General features: G+C 36.2%; 1 protein-coding gene across 1 annotated transcript in view; it reads right to left on the reverse strand.

Moving 5' to 3' along the window:
* Positions 1-23,335, reverse strand: part of LOC145693674 (uncharacterized) — a 47,039-nt gene that overhangs the window by 13,694 nt on the left and 10,010 nt on the right. Inside the window, exon 2 of the mRNA XM_081769914.1 lies at positions 16,387-16,465. Within this exon, the coding sequence (XP_081626040.1) occupies positions 16,387-16,465 (79 nt within the window). The remainder of the gene's footprint in view (positions 1-16,386; positions 16,466-23,335) is intronic.

Genomic DNA, 23,335 nt, shown 5'->3' on the forward strand with positions numbered 1-23,335 from the left:
CCATATTATAATTCGTCACTATATTATAGTTCCTTTGCAAACCAACCGTGAAAATTTTAGGGGGCCAGTGAAAATTTAGGGGGGCGTCCCCCTAGCCCCCGTGGATACGGGCCTGAACATACACATACAAGGTATTGCTATTCTATTTGTTTATTTCTGAAGAATAAAGAAAAATTTAAATTTATGTTGAACAATCAGTCAGAGCGTGAGAATTTTCCTGGATTTTCACATTTTCTTGAAAAATTCCCTTTTTCCGTTTTTAGTAAATTTATCAATGAAATTTCCCCTAGATTAGGGAAAGTCCCTTCAAACTACAAACCTCTCGTAACAAGGAAAGGATTCTCACAACTTTTGGGTAAAATTAAGAAAAAAAAAATCAAGGGATAAATTTTGTAAATAAATTTTATAAAACAAGACGAGAAAAAGCTTTACGACAGGGACGGATCCAGGGGGGCAATCTCCCCCCTCCAGAAGAGGAAACTTTCTGATTTTATATATAAATAAAACCCATCCTAGAGTATGAAACTCTTAAAAGTAGCTCTAAGTAGCAGTATTATAACCCACCGCCCCCCCCCCCAGAAGTCCGTCCTGTATCCGCCCCTGCTTTTCGAGAAACCAAAGGAGATGGGAAAGAAGTCTGAACAGTAGTTTAACTACGGATGCATGTCCCTTTCCCCGAAAATATAAATAAGTTCCCTCTCTTCCCACGTTCATGAAAACACCTAAAATTTATATATTAATACCAAATATTTTTTTGACTATGGGCGTTCCATTTAGTTAGTCACTACTTCCTAATATTATACAAAAGTGTCACATTATTGTTTTTATATATTATTATGCGAAGTTTGATAGTGTTCTCTTTGTTACCAAGTAAAAAGTTTAATTTACTCTCAGCTGAAAAATATTGCCAATCCTTTATTATTGCAGTCTCTATACTGTATATTGGCGGTAAATTGCATTTTAGACACTAACCTAAAAATATCAGAAGATTATAGAAGTTGATCAAGTGCTGGACTATGGAGTATTAGATCGTATAGTTGAGAGACGTGAACATTACGGAAGTTAGGTAAGCAGTATCGAAATATGGTGTTAGAGGAAGATGGAGAATATAAAATAGATAGAGAAACAGTAAGAAACGAAGACGTTTTAAAACGGGTAGGAGAGAAGAGGACTTTTAGCCAGCATCCTTCATAGGAAGGCCAATTGGACTGAACACATCTTACGAAGAAATTGTCTTCTTCGTACCGCCAAGGAAGGAAAGATGGAAAAAAGGAAGGAGCAGGATGAAGAAGAACATAACTGGTTGATGATTGAAAAATATAACAAAATATTGGGAGTTCAAAAAGAGAAAGCTGAAGATCGAGAAACGTGAAAGAAACATTTCCAGGTCCAAACCTAAATTAAGAATAAAAAAAAAAAACTGATTAGTCCCAGGACTTGCCAAAAGGTAGCATACTTACTAATAGTAATATAAAAATATTGAGGGAAAAGTGTGAAATAATGTGAAATCTGAAAAGTTGATTTTAACATCATAGTATCATGATACTCGAAACTTAAATGGGCCCCTTTTGCCGTAACCCCTTTCCTTGCATTACAGGGGCCCGTTAGTTACGCCACTGATGATGAACCAGTACGCGTAGTGTCAGATGATGATGATGTGTTCTTGAGATCGAATAAGCGTGATTGGATTGTAAATAGTTAGGTAGTATCAGACTGGTGATGTATGGGCGAGATCGAACTAGCTGATGAGTTCGAGTGAAAGTGATGGACATGAATGTAATGTCAGACTATTGTGCTGCCAAAATGTCTTGAGCCGTGGCAAAAATGCTCACACCCTCACACACCCACGCGTTGAGCCAATAAGGGTTCAGCTGTTGCTAAGCGAGAGAAAGGGAGTGGAATTCCGTCAGCCGATAGCAGCGCTTGCAACAGGAGACTAACGGTCAAGTCAATGTGGTATATCTTTAGTGATATGAATGTGATGTCAGATTGATGATCTGAGCAGTGGTGTGATTCAAATCATTTAACAACTGATTCTACAATTAGCATTTAACAACCGGTTCTATGATTTACTATTAATATTATTACTATATGATTATGTTAGTAATGGTGACTAGGATTAAATTATATAGCATCTTCATATTAACCCCTTACCGCATGCCATGCCATATATAGCACATAACCTTTTTTTCACTTTAGCTTTTTTGTGATTTAAGACACCAAATGACTGCTGTGTGAGATATTGACGTGTCTGAATAAGAGATTTTGGTGTTATCTGGCATGTTTTTTGTAAGTTGTAAGTGTGTCATATATGGTACTTACTTATTTCTCGTCGGAATTATGTAAAAAATCTAAAATTCAAGTTTTAATTCATTTTTCAAGTCCCCATATGAGGATTTCCAATACTGATTATTTTTTTCGCTAAAAGAAAAAAAAATCATTCAGAAAATGATTAATATTTTGTATATTGATTTTGAAAAATAGTACTACAGAATCAATTTCCTTTCATACGTACTGGATCTATAGCTTAAGAGAGAATTTTAACAGCCGGTTTTGAGCACCTAGGAAATTTTAACAACCGAGTTTGAGAATCTGGAAAATTTTAACAACCAGTTCGGGCGAACAGGCTGAGTGACATCACTAAATGTCAGCAGAGATGATTTTAGGGGGTGACATGGGAGGAGGGAATTCTTCGTCCCCTAGAGCTAGAAATTTCTTCCGGGGAATATCTTCGACAGAGCCGGATTTAGGGGGGGGGTGCAAAGGTGCACGTGCAGCTCCACCCTTCATTGTAAATATACAGTACACTACTTAAACTGAGAAGCTAGCAGTGAGTTTTGCAAAATCAATAGTTTGACAATTTTGTGAAGGTTGAAGGAAAAGAATTCATCGAGAGCAAACACTTACCATTTCCAAAGGAATTCCTCATTCACATCACAGATACCTAAAGGCAATCTCAAATTTAATTAAAATGTACTGGTAGTTATTGGTGCACCCCTCAGAGAATGCTGCATCCGGCCCTGATCTCCGATCAAACTCAACATGAATTACCAGCATTTTCGCAGTACTACTTTAACCCCCTGTGTATAAAAGGTCTCATCTCTTGGGGCAAACCATCTGAAATCATTACTGCTTGTGAGTGTGAGATCGAAGGTATGTGGCATTGAAATGATTTGAGCGCGGTGTTAGAGTGATGATGTAAATGTAAGATAGAACTAAGTGAAGTGAAAGTAGCCACCTACACTCGAGTCATTAATGATCCCTTGATATCAGATATATCTTGGTCCCTAAATCTCACAATCCTTCTTCCCCGACTAAAGATATTTTGCGACTTGTTAATTTCATGCCATTTCAGCCTAATTAAAGGCCCTTTAATTTCATTTAAGGGATCCTGCTAAACGTCACAATTTGAGCCAAGATTGACTCTTCATTTCGAAAATGTCGCAATTTCTCCATGATTTTGACTGGTCACCTAAATTTTAACTAGATTTGTAGACTGTAAGATGTGAGTCCTCACATCAAAGTAAGAAATAGAGTTCATATGGGCCTGTGGAGAAAAGAACTTAGTTTTAGAGCTAGGGCCGTCTTATACTGTGGTATGTTATTTGTCTGGGAGAAATATATACAAAGAGTAATTTACTCTTGAAATTGAGTTCTTTGCGGACGATTTTCTCAAAATGTATTCAGACGATTTTGTTCAGATATTATAAACATTTCATTCATAACCTGACAATATGGCATAATCTATTTCTCCTGCAAATATCCACAAGGCATAGTTTAGTCCTATGGTGACTATTTTCTGCACAATTTTCGCAAACTCCGTGAAGTGTTTGGTCAACAAAATGCACCGAATAACTCGATTGTTCCAACGTATTACAACAGAAATGAGGGCCTCCCAAAACTTGTTCTTTATGGGACAGCCTATATAATTAAATAGATTATATCCATTGATAAAGTTCACATTAGATTATCTACCGTTATTTTTCACGATATGAAAATGTAATTTCAAAATTAATTCCTACATTTAAAAAAAATGGAAAGAAAAGACACTTGAGCTCCGGAGCACGTATGTACTTGGCACCTATTGTGGTACAGAAGTTGCCATAAATGAATAGGGTTGCCAACCGTCCGGTATTTTACCGGACAGTTCGGTTTTTGACCTCATTGTCTGGTGTCCGGTTTCGACCTCAAAACCGGACGTTAAATGTCCGATATCTTTTCCCCTCTAACTAGTTATTCTATTGAGATTATTTTGGAGTGACGAAAGGAATCGTTTGTCGATGAACATGGTTCAAGCAGAGCTTATAATTCGTTTTGATATCGACCTGTCGTGCGCGGAATTCGCTGAAGAGTTGAAGGCAGGAAAATTTACTGAATTTATCAAAACTGCTGAAGGTCAACAAAAGTACATTTTCAAGAGTGCAATTAGCACTGCTTCATTCTCAGCTACATTTTCCAATTAAATAATACATCCAGATTTGGTAAAAGGATGTAGGCATTATGAGATATTACCAGCCCCAGCAAAGCTGTAACACTTATTTTTCAAGTATATTTTGTGCATGCCGTAATTATATTGCTAATTATGTATGCTTTCTTGTATTAAATACAATGTACGAGAGAGACTACAAAAATTAGACGTGCTGGCTCAACCACAACTGGAATAAATGCTTCAAAAGTAACTAAAGTTATTAAATTTGAACTTTGAATCGCTGAAGTAACCACTTGCAGGTGATTCACATTTTTGACGAGCGATGACGTCACAATCTTAAGAGTATACGTACTCCAGGAGGGTGTCCGGTATTTCCATTATCACAGGCTGGCAACCCTGTGAGTCAAATGAATTGCTTTGTCAAGGAAATACATATCTACTTCAGTCCTTTGCATTGTGCTTAGCGTAAGAGGCAAATGATAGAAATAATCAATAATATTAATAATTCCATTTTGTGGCATATTCGTTCTTCTACTCTTTTATTTTCCAATTGTGAACGCTATTTCTCCCAAATACGACTTTTACAGTAGGTTCATGATTTTTTCTTTCTTTTCAGAGCTTCTGTGTTAGCAGCTTACTGAAGAAACCTCAAACTGTCGAAAGATAATATTACACTCGCTTAATATACCTCTTACAAGTGCCAAGTAAATATATATCACCGTAAAATCCTAATTTGAGATGCACCCTCTGATGTTTCGCTTGAATGCAATTGATGCATGCAACCACCAGATGGCATTAGTAAGTAGCAGGAGAGGGTTAAACAGATGAACCAACATAATGCGTGTCATTGCGATAAGAGCATGCTGTTTTATATGAACACTTGAAAAAAAAATGGAATGAATTACTATTGTTGCCGCAATCAAACAATAAAACGCTTGTCCAGTATTCAAAGGAAAGGTCGAAGTCATCTTTATCATATTGTTATCATTCGGAAAACTAAATTAGCAGTGGGCTCTCGTTAGAAGCTAAAAAATACTATGTGATGACGTGCAACATGAGTTTTAATTAGTTTTTAAATTATAGCCACCGGAAGTGTACCGGTTCTTCTGTAGTTTTTGTACAAGGGCGTCAATATCTTCATTAAATTTATTTTTTCACCAGTAGTTATCCAGGAATAAAGGTACGAACTATAAATATGCGCTATTTGTTTTTTTTTTCCTGAAATATTTGAGTCTACCAAAGGTTCTAGCCCCTCTACCTATTGTAGCTACCAGGGTCGTAGCATAAGGTGACCAGTTTTAGAAAATGAAAATTAAAAAAACAGGACAGTCGGCAAACTAGCATAATTGGACAATCTAGCTAGGTAGTGATTGTTATGTGGATGTTGTTATCAGAGGCGCACCCACGGGGATGCACCGGTTCCTGATCCCCCCCTTCCCGCAGAAATTTTGTAACTCGACTAACATTCATAGGCTTTCTTTACTTTACTGATCTAGGCCTATACTTGTTTAACAGACAAATGATTGATGTAGGCTCAAGATTTGATTTTACGCCTCATCTGTACTCTTTCTTTCTATTAAAAATAATCTATTTCTATTTTCTGAAAATATAGGTGACAATAATTAAATATTACCAGGGATGTAATGGGGCGTATACGGGAATATAAGGCGTATACTCACCTAAATTTTTTTATAGTCCAGCGTATACTCATCTTAAATTTACGAAAGAAAGAGCGTATATTGGGGTGCGTATACGCCAAGTAGTCTTGCATATACTATACTTTTGAAAACGATCGAGTGTATACATACCAAAAATTCTAGCATTACACCACTGACTATTACTTATCTTTTCGGGTACAGAATAAGACAGTTTAATATTACATAGACGTATTGGACTCTCCTCCCCATATACTTTAGACCTCTCCCAGTAAACATTTCTAGGTCCGCGCCTGGTCGATATTGATGCCAGTAAGGCGCGCACCGAGATTTTTTTTTTGTTGTTGTTGTTGCAAGAGGTCCAAGCTTTGAGTGGGACAATACTACAAAACATTACGTCTATGTAGTATTGAACGGGTATTATTCTCCACCCGAAAAGACAATAAGTAATTGTAAAATACTACCATCTATATTTTAGGGGAAAAATGATAGAACTAGATTGTTTTTCTAAAGAAAAAAGTGCAGATGAAGTGTAAGATCAAATTTTCATGCCACATCAATCATTTCCTTGTTAAGGGTCTTCACTACAGCGAAATTAAACTACCGCTAATTTTAGAGTTTTTCTGCAATATCTTCAAAACAAACAAAAATATTTGAAAAGCAGAAACGTAGTGAACTAGACAATACGATTTTGCATGTGATACCGTTACCACAATTCACCTATCTGTTTTTGGTATACCGCTATTCACAGAACCCGCAAAAAATGCTAAATCTATCTTCAGTTCCAAATCAAAAACAGATAGGTGAGTTGTGATAACGGTATCACATGCAAAATCGTATTGTCTAGTTCACTACGTTTCTGCTTTTCCAATATTTTTATTTGTTTTGAAGATATTGCAGAAAAACTCTAAAATTAGCGGTAGTTTAATTTTGCTGTAGTGAAGACCAGGCCCGTGCTGGCCCACCGGGACACCGGGACGTGTCCCGGTGCGCCCTCCGAAACATCATGGTATAAATAAGGGTACAAGTTTTTAGTAATAAATTCTTACAATTTTATTGGTAAAGAACCCTTGAAAGGTGCACTGCGCCCTTTACATTAGGCGCCCTTGCGAAACCACATCATAGATGAACGATTTTATTTATTTCTCTGTATACCACAGTTCTTTACAATAAATAGCCTACATTCATTTACTGTTAGTAAAGAACCCGTGAAAGGTACAGTGCGCCCTTTACATAAGGCGCCCTATGAAACATCACATTATAGATAAGTGGTTTTAGTTATCCTGAATACCAGCTTTGTATAATAAATTCAAATAGTGACTGTTAATAAAGAATCTGTAAAGGATACAAGGCGCTCTTTACATAAGGTGCCTTGCGAAATATCACATTATATTAAAAAAATATTCTTCTGTATTTCAGTTTTATATTATAAATTCATATAGTTGCTATTGGCAGAGAACAGGTAAAGAGTATAATCACGTACAAAAATGTTATAAAGTTATGTAGTTATAAAACGAAACAATGTGATATATCAAGAATAATTCGGATAGTCAAACGTTCGATGTATTCATGAACATTGACACTAGTCTCTAATTTACGATTTTTACGGCATCGAAGCCTTCACAGTCTTAATATGCATCCATATATTCGAGCACATTGATTGTTCCTATGTGTTTTAAAGAGTATTCAGATAATCAGTACCTATTGTATTTCTAAAATAAAGCTATATTAATTTGCGTGAAATGTGGTCTTCTCACCACGGCACGGTGCGTCTTCAGGTTGTGGATCAAGGAGAAGGCCTCTAGAGCTTAGCTGTGAATATACTGAATAAGCAGTCGCGGACAAACGACAAGGGGTGATCCTCCAGCTTGGGGATTTGGTGTGGGGCTAACAAACCTCATCCTGTAAAAAGAGGCTTGTACAGATATATTCGCAGAATCCTCGGATCAGAACTGCTAACTTGGCACGAACTCAGCAAAGTAAAATCGACATGAGATTTGGAACATGGAATATACCTAGAAGTCTCTATAGGGCAGGCGCGTTAAAATTTTTAACGAATGAGTTTAGAAATAGAGGATGGACCTAGTGGGATATCAGGAAGTTAGATGAGAAGGAAATAGAGGAATCAAGTCGGGAAATTTTACGTTCTTTTACGGAGAACGAATTAAAAATTACCAACTAGGAAAAGGGGTTTTTCGTTCACAAACGAATAATATCAGCAATTACATGGGTTGCATTGTTAATGGTAAATTTTCTTTTACTTCTCTTAATGGTCGGTGATATAATATTACTGTTTTAAATGCACGTGCCCTAACAGAAAATAAGGATTACGATATAAAAAAGACAGTTTTTACTAAAGAATAGAATGGGTATTTGATCATCTCTGGCATTACCATATGAAAATTCTGTTAGGCGATTTCAATGTGAAGGTAGCACAAGAGGGTATTTTCAAACCGATTATAAGGAATAAATGTCTGCATAAGGAAGGTTGTGACAACGGCGTTAGACTGGTGAACTTTACAGCATCCAGAAACCTTATCGTGAAGATTACAAAATTTCCACATCGCAAGATTCATAAATATACTTGGACTTCACCAGATGGAAAAACACATAATCAAACTGATCACGTTTTAGTAGACAGAAGAAAACAGATTAGCACAACTGATGTTCAGTCGTTCAGAGGAGCTGATTGTGATACTAATTACCACCTGGTAACAGCGATAAGAGAGATACTATCGTTGAATAAAGGAAATATTCCATATCTGAAAAAGGAGCGGTTTAATTTAAATAAATTGGAGAAGAGTCAGGTGAGAGTGCAGCCAGATTGAAGTGTCGAATAGATTTTCGGTTTTAGAAGGTTCGGAGTGCACTAGTGTTCAGGATACTTTGTTGAAATTAGAGATACCATTAAAATTTCAGCAAAAGAAATATTGAGGAACGCAGAAATACGTAGGAACAAACCATGGTTTAACCAGGAATGCACTAAAGTAGCAGAGAAGAGACAACAGAAGAAACAGCGCTGGCTACAAAATCCGAACGAAATAACCATATAAAATTTCATTGTCATCTGGCAGAAAACTTCCAAAACTTTTAGAACAAAGAAACGCGAGCTTCGAAAGCTAAAATCAATTAACTTGAAGATAGTAAAAACAAACATTCGAGACATGTATAAATGCATCAAAAAATGAAAGAAACACACATCTCCGTACACGAAATTTTGGCTGAGTTAATTTTAGCTGGAGGAGAAAAATTATAGAGCAAGATACCTCACCTCATCTGGAACAAGGAGGAATTAACACAAGTGCGAAAAGAATCATTGTCCTAGTTCAGAAGAAAAGCAACAAAACTGATTATAATAATTATTGAGACATTTCTATTCTGTCAACATCCAATAAATCCTCTTAAACATTCTATTAGCAAGATTGACTCCATACACAGATGAAATTATTGGAGATTATCAGAGAGGATTTAGGTAAAATCGATCAACTATGGTACAGATATTTACCATTCGACTAATACTTGAAAAGAAATGGGAATGCAATATCCTGGCATATCAATTATTGACTTTAAACTCGGATAGGAGGGAAATATTGTACAACATGCTTACAGAATTTGGAATACCAAAAAAGGTAGATTAATTAATATACAGTCTGTTACAAAATAACTGCACCACCTAAGAAAAATCGATACATTTTGCGAATTGTTATATATATTATGTAGGATATTAATTGCAATGGTTTCAAATTATTTCTCATACATGGTTTGTTGTTTTATCTAGTACATATATAGAGACAAAAGATTCAAACACAATATATTACATAATTATAAGCTACAAACAGCAATTATTACAAAAAGTATCAACATATTTGTTTTCATGCACTTTTTATGAACGCACGTTAACATCTCATTAATGAACAAGAAATGGATGCGAGTAATTTTAACAATATTAAGTGTATAAAAGCCATAACTGTGTATATTCCCGCTTTTAGTGCTGCCAACCTACATGGTATGCTGTGTACGAGAGACTGGCACAATGATTCGTTTAACTCATGGAAGCAAACTTGAAACACAGCTTCAATAACCTCCTTTCTTGTTTGGAAGCACTTCCCCGAAAGCTTGCGGAACAAGACATGCCATAAATTTTCAATAGGATTCATGCCTGGAGAGTTAGGTGGCCACCAAAACCTTTCGATATGCATGCCTTAAAACCACTTCTTAACCACAACAGCTCTGTGACACGGCGCATTATCATCTTGAAATATTATGTAATCTAAGTTTTTGCCTGAGAAATGATCCCTTGCTGTTCATAGAAGTTTACGGTTAAAATGCCCATGTAATACTGTGCATTAACTGACCTCTTGCAAATTTCTAGTCTTCCGACATATTTGGACGTGAAACAGCCCCATACCATTACTCTCTCACCAAACTTCTCTGTCGGTGATACACAGTCGCTATTAAGTTCTTCTAGCCGTCTCGTCCATAGTCGGACGCCACTGTCATTCCCAAGCACCTAAACTTTTTTCATCGGAGAAAATCACATGTTCCCATTCTTCAACACCCCACGCTTCCTCCATGCTAAGAAAGTGTTTCCTGGCTCTTACGTGAATTGCGTTAAGTATCGGCTTCTTTCTAGGTGTTTTCTTCCAAATTCTTTGTTCCTTTAGTCGTCTAACAACTGTCACGTAGCTTACACTAATACCAATATCATCGGACATAGTTTGAGCAATTTGTCATGAAGATGCTCTGCTTGTCTGAGCTAGGGCCTTTATTCCTCTATTTATTTAAGGGCTTGTTTTTCGCCTTCTGCCACATTGGTGTCTCACAGAGGACTTACTATACATTGTTTGCTTTTTAGTAACTCTACCAACCGTTGTATGATGCAGTTCAAGTTGTTTTGCAATTTGACGTTGCGGAATGTCACGATAGTACAACACCAGTATCTTCCCTTGCTTACGAGGGGATGTGTCGTTCAATATTTTACCCATGTTTAGTACGTAATCACACTAACTATTGAGGAACAATCACAAAGAACTATATCATATACAGATCATAAACAACAACTCACAAGAACAAACGGTCATGTATGGAACAAATTTTCATTAACAACTATCAGGGGATCACCATTCACTTGTGCATACATGAGGCAGTCATTTGCATAGTGAATGCACTGCCACCTGATGAGCAAAGATCTCACAAAATATATGATCAGTAATGAACAAAAACATATCAAAATGCAATGACTAACAATTGTATGATACGTTAAGCCCTATTAGAGATAAAATTAAATGCAAATTTTCTAAGGGAAACTAAAACATTGAAATTTTGGTAGGTGGTGCAGTTATATTGTAACAGACTGTATGTTTAAATGAATCCCAAAGTAAAATCCGAGTACGAAAATTTTTGTCCACGAGCTTTCACGTCGAAAATGGCCTGAAACAAGGAGATGCGTTGTCGCAATTATTATTTAACTTTGTTCTGAAGTACACTGTAAGGAAAATCAAAGACAACAATCAGGTTCTAGTGCTGAATTGTATTTACCAGGTTATAGCGTACGCTGATGATGTAAATTTAATAGGAGATGGTAGAACAATAGAAAGGAATGAAGAAACCTTAATTAACGCTTGCAGGGATATGGCGTTATAAGTAAATGCAGAGAAAACTAAATACATGGAAGTTTGTTGGGATCGTAATACTGTATTCTATGGATGCGTTAAAATATCAAATAATATTTACTTTCGAGAAAGTGGATACCTTCAAATATCTAGGATCATTATTAACAGACTAAAACTATAATCACTAAGAAATTTGATGTCAACTGAAAGCAGGGATTTCGTGTTATTATTCAGTTAAAAATCCTTTGTTGTCACGAATTCTGTTGAAGAATTTGCAGCTTAAAATATAAAACGATAATCATGCATGTTGTGCTGTATGGTTGCGAAACATGGTCACTGACTCTGAGGGAAAATCGCAGACTGAAAGTATTTGAAAACAATATTCTTAGACCATTATTCGGGCTCCAAAAGGAACGGGAATGAGGAATGGCGGAAACTTCATATCGAGGAAGTGCATAATTTATACGTTTACCAAACATTGTTAGGGCCATCAAGTCTAGGAGGTTCAAATGGGCAGGTCATGTAGCCAGAATGGAAGAAAATAGAAACGCTTTCAAAGTTCTAACTGGAAATCTAAATAGGAGAACGACCATTAGGAAGATCAAAACACAGATGGGAGGACAATATCAAAATGGCTCTTGCAGAGATTGGAATATAAAGTAGAAACTGAGTCCAGTTGGCTAAGGACTGAAATCAATGGAGAGCTTTTGTAAACGCGGCACTGACACTCCTGTGTCCATAGGTCATAGAGCTATATTAATTTGTTGATATATTTAGCTTCTTTTTATTTGACAGAAATGTTATTAAAGGAACTAAAGAAGTATTTCTCTAGTAAACATGATTTCGATTCGATTTTTCCACAAATTAGATATTTACGTTAATAGTAAAAAAATGATGATGATTTTTGATATAAAATGACACCCATACTTTCTTTCAAAGCCTCTCTCTCTCATATATATATATATATATATATATATATATATATATATATATATATATATATACTATACCCGTTTGTATGGGCGCCCTTTTAGTACACTTGTCCACCGCCCTCATTACTATCCCAGCACGGGCCTGGTGAAGACCCTTAAACAAGCATAGTTTTATTGAGAAAGTATACGTATGTTGAGTTAGGAAGTTTAGGGGGGTTCCGGACCCGATGGACTCTCCATGAATACCCCCTTGCCCCCCCTCCGAATTGCCTGTGAAGAAGAAGTTTCTAGCTTTTAAAAATAGCGAGACTTGATTTAACCTTACTGCAATTTCAATTTTTACATTATCTTTTGTCATTTAATAGAAACCAGGTTTAGGGGTATCGATTGTCAATTGAGTGTCATACGTTTCTTTCTTTAAGTTGAGAGCGAGTAGAGTTGATTAACCTGTATTTTATTCTAACCAAAGGCTACGTTTAAATTATTTTCATTGTAGCGCCTGTATTATCGCACAACACCAACGTTGTTTAGATTCACTTAAACGTTTAAAATATGTAGTTTAGATGTTGTTTTTTGTTTTGAAATTTATTAATATAATACCAGCACTTAATACGAATGAAAATAATTGTATTTATTGTAAATTATGAAGGGGGTCTCTCTCTCTCTCTCTCTCTCTCTCTCTCTCTCTTTTTTTTTTTTTTTTTTTTTTTTCTTCGAGAAAGCAGATGCCTCAAACCTTTTCGAAACAATACAGTATAGTTTCGCTACACTAGTTAGTAATACACATGTCGAACACGAGTGCTTAGTAAATATTCAAATTTTTATGATGAGATGATAGAACGTTAACGGAACTTTTGAACGCCGAGATTTAGACTCTGTTCGGCTAAACTTGAAAATGTCATGTTAAAATGTCCGCTCAACGGTTCTGAAAAATAGAACAGTCTACTTCACACAGCGAGGAACTCAAGGTAGGTGTCTATAGTTAAATAATATTTTGTTAGTTGTTTGATACCATAGCCTATATGTTTGGTTAATAGTAATGATAGTGTTAGTAGTTACTATAGTGATCGCAACGAGTCGTGAAGTTTACAATAGTGGTTATAATTGTTAGAAATAACAGTTGTCTCGTTAGAACAGTATGGAAGGTGACCATGTATTCAACCTGGCGTCGTCAATGGATTAAATAATAATGTAGAAGCGTGACTTGATGCGTTGTCTTTCTCGTCGTAAGGTTGTGGTGATAGAAGAATGCGTTACGTATAGGCCTATGTCAGTTTCAATCCCGAAGTGTTTGTTTCTGAACTAAAAGGAAACTCTCATCTCTCCGAAGAAATCTAACAACAGTTTTCCTATACATGTTATAATGAGGGCCGGAGATCTCGTAACATTATTCATCTTGCCATACTTCTCCGGATACGTCCGTATTTCGAGAATATCTCGAAATATTGTACGAGGTACTGGTAGATTCCGATACCAGACAAAGTTGGAGTCCTAGATTACAGAATGAGGCACATATGCATTACTCTTCTCCGGCAGTGGGTAAACGGACAGCTTCCAGTGTGAATTAGACAAATACATTTTTATTCTTGGTTTGTTTTAGTTCTGATTTTGTATAAAAACGAATACATTTTGATTGTTGGTTTGTTTGAGTTCTGACTTTGTATAAAAACGAATATATTTTGTTTGTTTGTTTTAGTTCTGACTTTATATGAAAACGAATACATTTTGATTGTTGGATTGTTTTAGTTCTGACTTTGTATAAAAACAAATACATTTTGATTCTTGCTTGTTTTAGTTCTTCTTCATACAAAAACGAATACATTTTGATTGTTGGTTGTTTTAATTCTGACCTTTTTGTCCTTTGCGATCTTGTTCAAATCGATGTTATGAAGAACGCGACCTAGTATTAATGTGGGCTCCGAACCATGACAGGCATTTAAATTTAATGCAATTCGTTCATGCACAAACTACCATGGAAGATCAATCTTCATAAGACCGTTGCCCACTATAATATCTTGTCTCCAAGAAAACTGCTTTACCAAGTAACTGACACTAATTCATTGATTATTTATTTTAATATTTATCATTATTATTATTATTATTATTATTATTATTATTATTATTATTATTATTATTATTATTATTATTATTATTATTATTATTATTATTATTTAATACAAAGCTATGTCCCTTAATTGTAATTTTACAACGATGTTATGGCAGCATGCTTGTCAAAGATTCATTGTAATATTTCACAAAATTTTTAACATTGTGTCTACTAGAATTGTAGTCTCATTCTATATTTTCGCATTTCTCTTACTATTTATTATTTGACGGGATAGAATAGCTTCATTTGGTTGAGATATGTTTCAATATTCACCATAATGTAATTCAGTAGTCTATAACATTAATGTGTTCTATTTTGATAAATACCTATTAGTTGCAATAATTGCTGGACAAAAGCTTTCAGACATGCAGGCAGCGCAGGTAGTGACACCTATTAGCGTGACGCACTAATGTGTTCGTCTTATTTCAATCTGTCACGTTGGTTCTTTTTATCCACTTAAGAATGTAATTGAAAATAATTGGTTTAATAAAAGTATTTGTTTTTACAAACTAAGGACTTCTTTTCCAGAACCAAAGAAAAAAAAAATAGTTTCCGCGTCTCAAAAGATATCGTTTTACAAAACCATCAGGATTATTATAAAGAACCAATAGACTCATTTTACACAACTAAAATGCTCTCATGTGTTTGTTTTACACAAGTAGAAGTCCCGTTTTACTGAAGTAAAAGCCACGTTTTACACAAGTACAAGTCTCATTTTACTGGAGTAAAAGCCACGCTTTACGCAGGTAGAAGTACCATTTTAACGTAGTAAAAGCCATACTTTACACAACTAAAAGTAACATTTTACTGGAGTAAAAGGTACGTTTTATCCAAGTAGAAGTCCCATTTTACCGAAATAAAAGCCACGTTTTATCCAAGTAGAAGTCCCATTTTACCGAAGTAAAAGCCAAATTTTACACAAGTAGAAATCCCACTTTACCGAAGTAAAAAAAGCCTTGTTTTGCGTACACAGAAGTCCCATTGTGCCGAAGTAAAAGGCACGCTTTACACAACTGAAGTCCTAGTTTCACTGGACTAAAAGATTCGTTTTCTGGAGCTAAGAGGATCTCTGTACACAATTAAAAGTTTCATTTTGTCATAATTAAAAGATTCATTTAACATATTCAAAGTGTTAGATATTCCTCAACAAGCTATATTCTAGCGAACCTAACGGTCTTCGCTCTCTCTGTTTATTGTTTACAATACAAACTGCACCATTCCAATATTGCCAGGCGTACAAGGTTTCCGCACACTTTCGAACAAGAACACTTGTACAAAATTGAGTGTGCATTATATGTAAGATTGTATTACCTAATAACTAACTCGATTTGTCATAACGTTAATATCTCAGTCATCTCAAAAGCAGCAATTTATGTAGTAATAATAATTGTTGTATGACTGTGCAGAAGTAGGTACATTCGGTTCGGCAATTCATGTGCCTGGCAACCATGAATTAACAATATAGGGGTGAGAAGCAAGGTTTTGACGCTCGCACTACAATTATTGTTTGTAAACACTTTTCCATCCTAGAGTGAACGGACAATACTTGTGGCAAGAGAGTTTAGGCCCTATTTATTTATTTGTTCAATACTTGAGCCCATTTCCGTCTTTTGTATCTATGAATAGAAACTTACATCAAGAAAACACTCACCTCGTTTTCTTCTTTTTTACGCCATTTGTGTCTGTTTTCTTTTTGGAATCAGATTTCTTTGCCGTCTGTTCCACAGCAACTGAAAGGAATATGTAAAAACCCATGATTATAAAAACAAATTAGGCAACAAATAGATAGATATAATTTTTGCAATACTATATCATGAATCAATATTGAAAACAAACCCGAGAAATTATGATTATTTGAACACGAAATTGTTAGTGTGTAATGACTGGTTCAGCTATCATAGAATACGTGATTTGTGGATCACTTGTTTAGATACCTGTAACGTAAGTCACCAGACGACGGTCAAATTCAGTGCTGCAAAACCTTTATTTGCTGGATTCTACGGAAGTTGTATTTGTAGTGTCTAGGTCAGGTCTGTATGAAGATATTCCAACGGAACTGCTGCTAAATACTCCTTCTGAGGGATATTCCTAATTATGATTGACCATATTACGGACAACGTTACCCATTAGCAAGACATGATTATTCTAGCTATTTTAGAGCAACGTTGTTTTTGGACATAAACATCCGCTAGTTTGTATCCAAAATACAAAAATATTTTTAAAATTACGGAATCATGATTAGGAAGGCGTGTTTCAGTCATAGAATCAAAAAAAAACATTGATTCTATACAGAGAAATTATTAGAAAATATTTGTCTGTACTTTCTATTACTATCATCAGTCACTACTTCAGCTGTACGTGGGGACCGCGGTAGCTCAGTTGTAAAGCGTTCACTTGTGATGCATGGGGTCCTTGGTTCGATGCCAGCTCGCATCAAGTGAACGTCGTGGTGAACAAACATCGTGTGTGGGGGTTTTCTCGGGGTTCTCCTGTTTCCTCCCACTTTCTTCATTCCACCATTTGATTCATTTCTCATCATCACCGTCTCCTTTATCCTAGCCAGCATAATCGTGAGACGTAAAACTTAAAGATTTCATTTCAGTTTTTCCAGCTGTACGTATATCAACAAGTAATTTTTCGTCCTAGAAATTTTAAAACAATTCATTCTAATGCTTAAATTGTAGAAGAATTAAATCTAAATTCAAAATTACACCCACAGCGAAGACGTTTACGCCACCAAGAGCGGGATCCTGTACCCCTGCTATGAATTTTTTTTTTTTTTAAATTCCAATAATAGCATTGTTTAATTTTACTTCGAAATATTGATTAAATGAAATGAAATTTTTCAGCTTTACATCTTTACAATTAAGCCGCATAGACTGAAGAACACGCATAATTAACGAAAGTGAGTGATTATGAAAAGAGTTGATTTTGATTTTAACGTCCCATTCAGCAGCGAGGCTGTATGAGACGTGGGCCTACTGATTAACGTGAAAACCGAACCACATGAGCTCCGTCGGGAATCCCACGCCAAAGGCGCGTTCGCTAACCGCATATCCACGAATAGGGATCCGCACGAGACAAGATTTGTGGCTGTCTCGTCTCGAAAATTTGCTGTAAGAAAAATGTATATTTCTCTATTGGAAGAGCCGGGTCCCGACTCGAATTTTGTTAGGAAAATCCTGTCTCGACTCGTCTCGTACGCATCCCTATCCACGAAGGACGTCGATTATAGACAAGAATTGGTGGAATGAGAATGTATGGGGAAACCTCGAGGAAAACCCACGGACACGATATTGTCCACCACAGATTTACAATGGCCCTTGGATTGAACCAGGAACTTTTAGGACTAGAGTTCCGGTAAGCACTGTATTACTGAGCCTCCGGACGCGCTCCGAAATATTAATCTTAATTCAAAATAGGTTAATTTCGCTTTGTATTTATGTCGTTTGCCAGCAGCAATTATTTATAGTCTGTGCTGGATATCGGACTTGATCTTTAAAATGGCGGAACTCTGTTGTAAAAATCAGATAAAACAGATACGAATTTGTTAATTCTGAAACTAGAAACTACATGACCTATATTCAACAAAATAAAAAGAATGGCGCCTTTGGTTTATTGTTAACATATTAATAATTGTAATTGTAATATTACATTCCCCTTGTTTAGAATATTCAGTAGGTTCAGACCAAAACCATATCCACAAAAAAAATAAATGTCGACTGAAAGCAGGAAATTCGTGTTATTATTCAGTTCAAAATCTTTTGTCAACGTGAATTCTGTCAAGGAATTTCAAGCTTAAAATACTGTATATAAAATGACAATCTTGCCCGTTGTGCTGTGTGGTCGCGACACACGGTTGCTTTTTCTAAGGGAAGATCGCCGATTGAAAGTATTTGAGAACAAAATCCTAAGACGAATATTCGCACCCAAGAGGAATTTGAATGGAGAGTGACGGAGACTTCATAACAAGGAACTACATAATGTATACGGTTTACCAAACATTGTTAGGGTCATCAAGTCTAGAGGCTTAGGTGGGCAGGTCCTGTAGCTAGGATGGAAGAAAGTAGAAACACTTTCAAAGTCTTGGCTGGAAGACCAATCGGAAAACGTCCATTAGGAAGACCAAGGCGCAGATGGGAGGACAATATTAAGATGGATTTCATAGAAATAAGAATCCAAAGTAGAAACTGGATCCAGTTGGCTAAGGACAGAAGCCAATGAAGAGCTTTTGCGAACGCGTCATTGAGCCTCCGGGTTCCATAGTCCATAGAGTTAGTTTTTATATTTTTCATACAACAAAAGTCAAAATTGGTACACAATAAATCACTCATGCTGGATATAGAATTCTCACCTGCATCATTTTCCTCGAAATTTACTTTCTTCCCAAGCCTCGCAAATCGACGTAACGACCCCGATTATATCCCTTTGTGGCATTCTTTGGAGAAAAGTTAGTAACATTGTATGAAGAGGTCTAAGCCGATTTAAGAAATTCAAAAGAAAGAAAATAAAATCTAATTAGAACCACTTACCATATACACAAGAACATTACTCGAAAAGATTGGAGCCACAGAATTAGAATTGAAAATTAGGTACAAAAACACGATATTTTAACTTCGTTATCAATCACCAAAAAACACAAAAACACTACCACAGTAGAAACCGACTGCAAAAGGAAATAGAGAAAGTAAATCGAAATATGAAAGTTGTAACAAACTCCGAAATCAAAATGTAACGTTTCACTTCGTGTTCCATCCGTTTGCGTAGAACGAAGTCAGCTTAAAGTAAGAAATACGAACGCTTTTATAAAATGGCTGCTAATAATTTCCATTGCAGTCAATCAAGAGTTAAACAGATACAATTGTTATCTTGCGATATAGCCAACAAGGCATCAGAGTTTAAATTGGTTTCTATGAGAGTAAAATGAAGCCATTCAATATGACTGTGTACGTGGCCTGTCACAGAGAAAGGGTTTAAGAAGCGCGGAGAGAATAAACTTATTATGGATTCCCTGCTGACATAAGAAAAAAACGCGTATTTTGACTCCAATATACATAAATTTCTCAACAAGATATTGTATTTGATATATCGTACTGCATATTAAGATGACGAAATTCTGATCTGAAAGACTAAATTCCACTATTTTCAGAATACTCACTGAACGCTTAACTACTATGGTAGTCTACAGTCACGAATGTTTCAATGTTACGACGAACTATTTTACCTGTCAATGGAGTCGCCAGGAATTATTTTGCAAGCTTAGACTGTAATTCCAGAACAAAAAGAGCATTCTTTATTTCCACGGTTGGCCCTATGCCGCCCCCATTTTTCCAGAAAGAACAAATCTTAAAAGCCACGATTTGAACTATGCTACCACATCATGGACAACAAAGTGGAGAGAAACAGCGGTTGCATTCAGAAAGGCCTAAACACTACAAATACAATTTCGTTGTGTCCGTTCTTTTTTCCTTTAAATAATAATCTATTGTTAGTGAAAGATAAAGCAAATACACCTGCAAAGGAAAGATGGTATTTTTTTCATACTGTAGAATTCAATATCAAGCTTCAATCTCAATATATCTGTTTGCCATTTCAGTGTAACTAGCTCTTTTTTATGTTTATTTCTTGATTTTCCTTCTACATCTGTTAGAGGTCTGCACGGGCCGGAATTTTTAGCCCAAAACTGGCCCGGCCCGTGAATTTACAATGTGAGGCCCGACCTGAGTCCGAAATATGTTTTAGCATTTAGGCCTGAGCCCGAACTTGTTTGTGGCAAAGACAAGATTAGTTTGCATATCAAAACAGTGATAACTTACTAAATGGAACAGGTGTTCGCTACTGTTCGAAAATTGAGTTCTTCAACAATCAAGCAATTTATACTGGGATTTGTTTGACCATTTGCTTTAGCACTGTCTATGTGACAAAGTAATGCGACCTAAACATGATTTATGAATGTAATATTCAAATAGAAAGTTAAGCTTAGTAAATTTAACTACCATCAAGTAAGAAATAGGCCTATTTATTTTAAATAATATAGTTATAACAGACTTTGCTGCCCAGTGCAAAGCCACGTGTTGGTATATGCAAGAGAGTGCCCTGTTTATATATTAAGTGTTTGTCTGTTGTGAAACAGTACTGCATATACTGGCGGATCTCAAGCCGAGCCGATCAAGTTAAGCTTGCTATTTACTATTTCCACGTGTTATTTCAGAAACAGAGCGCTCACCTCTGGTGTCCCTGGTTCGATCCCATGATATGTAAGTTTGTGGTGGTCAACATCGTGTACACGGATTTTCTGGAGGTTTTCCTGTTTTGTTCCAATATTCTGATTGCATCACTATTCTTTCATAATTATTCACTTAGTTATATTTCCTCTAACGTAAAAGGTATAACCTAAAGCCCAAAAAGAAAACGCGGGATCTATGTCATATGATTGTAGTTCACATGATAGATGACATATGACAGTAGAAGATTAGAAATGGCAAAAACTAAAGTTTTCAAGATTTCTGGCATAGCTTTCTCTCTCACTGGATCCCTCAATCCATTCTGACGCGAAAACAAAGAATTAAAAAGAATTATTGAAAATACGCATTCTAAGGGGGGCGGGGATATATATACTGCCGATAACAGTGTTAAACTTCCCATAACAAAAATAACTGAATATGTGTTGTAGTGTTTTTGAAAATGACGTAGAAGCAATGAGAGAACAATTACTATAATATTTAAATATTCCACTGTTTATTCAGAAAGTTCCCAATGCAAGGATTTACTTAAGTTGAAGCTGTGAAATTCGGTACCTCAAACTCTTAGTTAATAAAAAGTAGGCACCACCGCACTAAACTTTCACACGCCAGTTTCATTCCAGGAAATCCATGATATGGTGCAGTCTTTTTTTTTTTTTTTTTTTGCTAGCCGGAGGCTAGCACCCTATTAGAGGGCTACACCCTCTTTGAGGGGGGAGAGGTATATAGGATTATTGGATAGAGGTTTAATAGGCAGATGGGCTAAGTGATTTAATTTATTTATTTATTTATTTATCATCGAATATCTGGACATTATGACCTTTTCGATCATAATCATAAATTAAGGAGAGGTGAAACTACTTAACTATATAAGTATAAATTGATGTTACACATTGTTATATACACATAGAATGAATGAAAAGTGAAATAACACTGATAATGAGTGAAAATATAAAGTGATCATAAACATATAAGGAACTTAATATGAAGAAAACAGGCATAAATAGTTAAACTCCAAACACAACTATATATATGATTTGATGATTGAGAAATCCTTATAGATTAAACGACTAATAATTAGAAGTTATATTAAAAGAGAATGAAGGTGAATAATGGGATGAAGTGCGATACACAGGACAAACACAAGGGAAATTAGTATGACAAATGAGGTTATCTTCTGCCTAGGGGCTGCTCTAGGCTGATGAGGACGTAGGGAGCCCTGTTAGAGACAGAAGGTCTTACTGTGCAGAAAATGATGGAAATACGTGCGGTAACTGGGCATGAATTTGATAGTCTTCGAGTAGGAGTAAGTCCGGGTGATCAGGTGGCAGCGTATAACAGTATAGAGTGAAGAGCAGACTAAGTGGGGAATAAGCATAGCGGGGACGGACAGGATGAAGAGCATGATAGTGCATAGTATCGAGGAGTAATGGCTGATGGGAAATGTATCTGACAGTGATGAACTTCTGTCTAAGAGATTCAAGATGATATGAAATGTCGGGGAAGGTGACGAGATCATACAGCTCACGAGTTGGGCTTGGTAATTGAATACGATGTGCGATGCGGAACGCATGTCGCTCTAGGATGCGTAACTTTTCATAATATGTTGGAAGGGCGGAAATCCACGCGGTAAACCCATACGTAAGCACTGGTCGCATGAACACTTTATATGTATTCAGAACTGTTTTAGGTTGTAGGCCCCAGGTTGTGCCAGTCAGTCGCTTCAGAAGGTTCAGGCGCTGATAAGCTTTTGCAGCTACTTTCTTGAGGTGTGGTTTCCACGTGAGGTGAGAATCATAAAGAATGCCCAGATAAGTAACGGATCGGGTTTGAATAATTGGAGCGTCATTTACTGTGAGTGAAAGCAGCGAGGGGTTGCGGTGTACTCTGGTGCGTTTTCGTGGGGGTATAAAAGTAATGGCCTGTGTTTTTGCTGCATTGATTGAAAGACTCCACTTCTGGCACCAATGGGTGAACTTGTTGATGGCTTCTTGGAGAGCTCGAGTGATCTGACGGATAGTATTTCCTAAGGCTAGAAAGGCAGTATCATCAGCATACTGAAATAGGTACACATCAGGAGGAAGTGGAGGGAAATCGGCTACAAAAATGATATATAACAGCGGAGATAGAGCAGAACCTTGTGGTACTCCTGACAGAAGGAAGATGGGATGAGAAATTTGATTATTGATGCTGACGTAGGAGAGACGACATACAAGAAAGTGATAAATGAAGCGAATATATGTAATGGGAAAAGCAAAATGGAAAAGCTTATGGAGAAGTGCCAGGTGCCAGACTTTATCAAAGGCTTTTTCGAGGTCGAATAAAAGTAGGCAAGAAGGTTTGACAGAATTATAATGA

Source organism: Thermobia domestica, chromosome 8, assembly GCF_964235325.1.
Source record: "Thermobia domestica chromosome 8, izTheDome1.hap1.1, whole genome shotgun sequence".
Lineage (NCBI taxonomy): Eukaryota > Metazoa > Arthropoda > Insecta > Zygentoma > Lepismatidae > Thermobia > Thermobia domestica.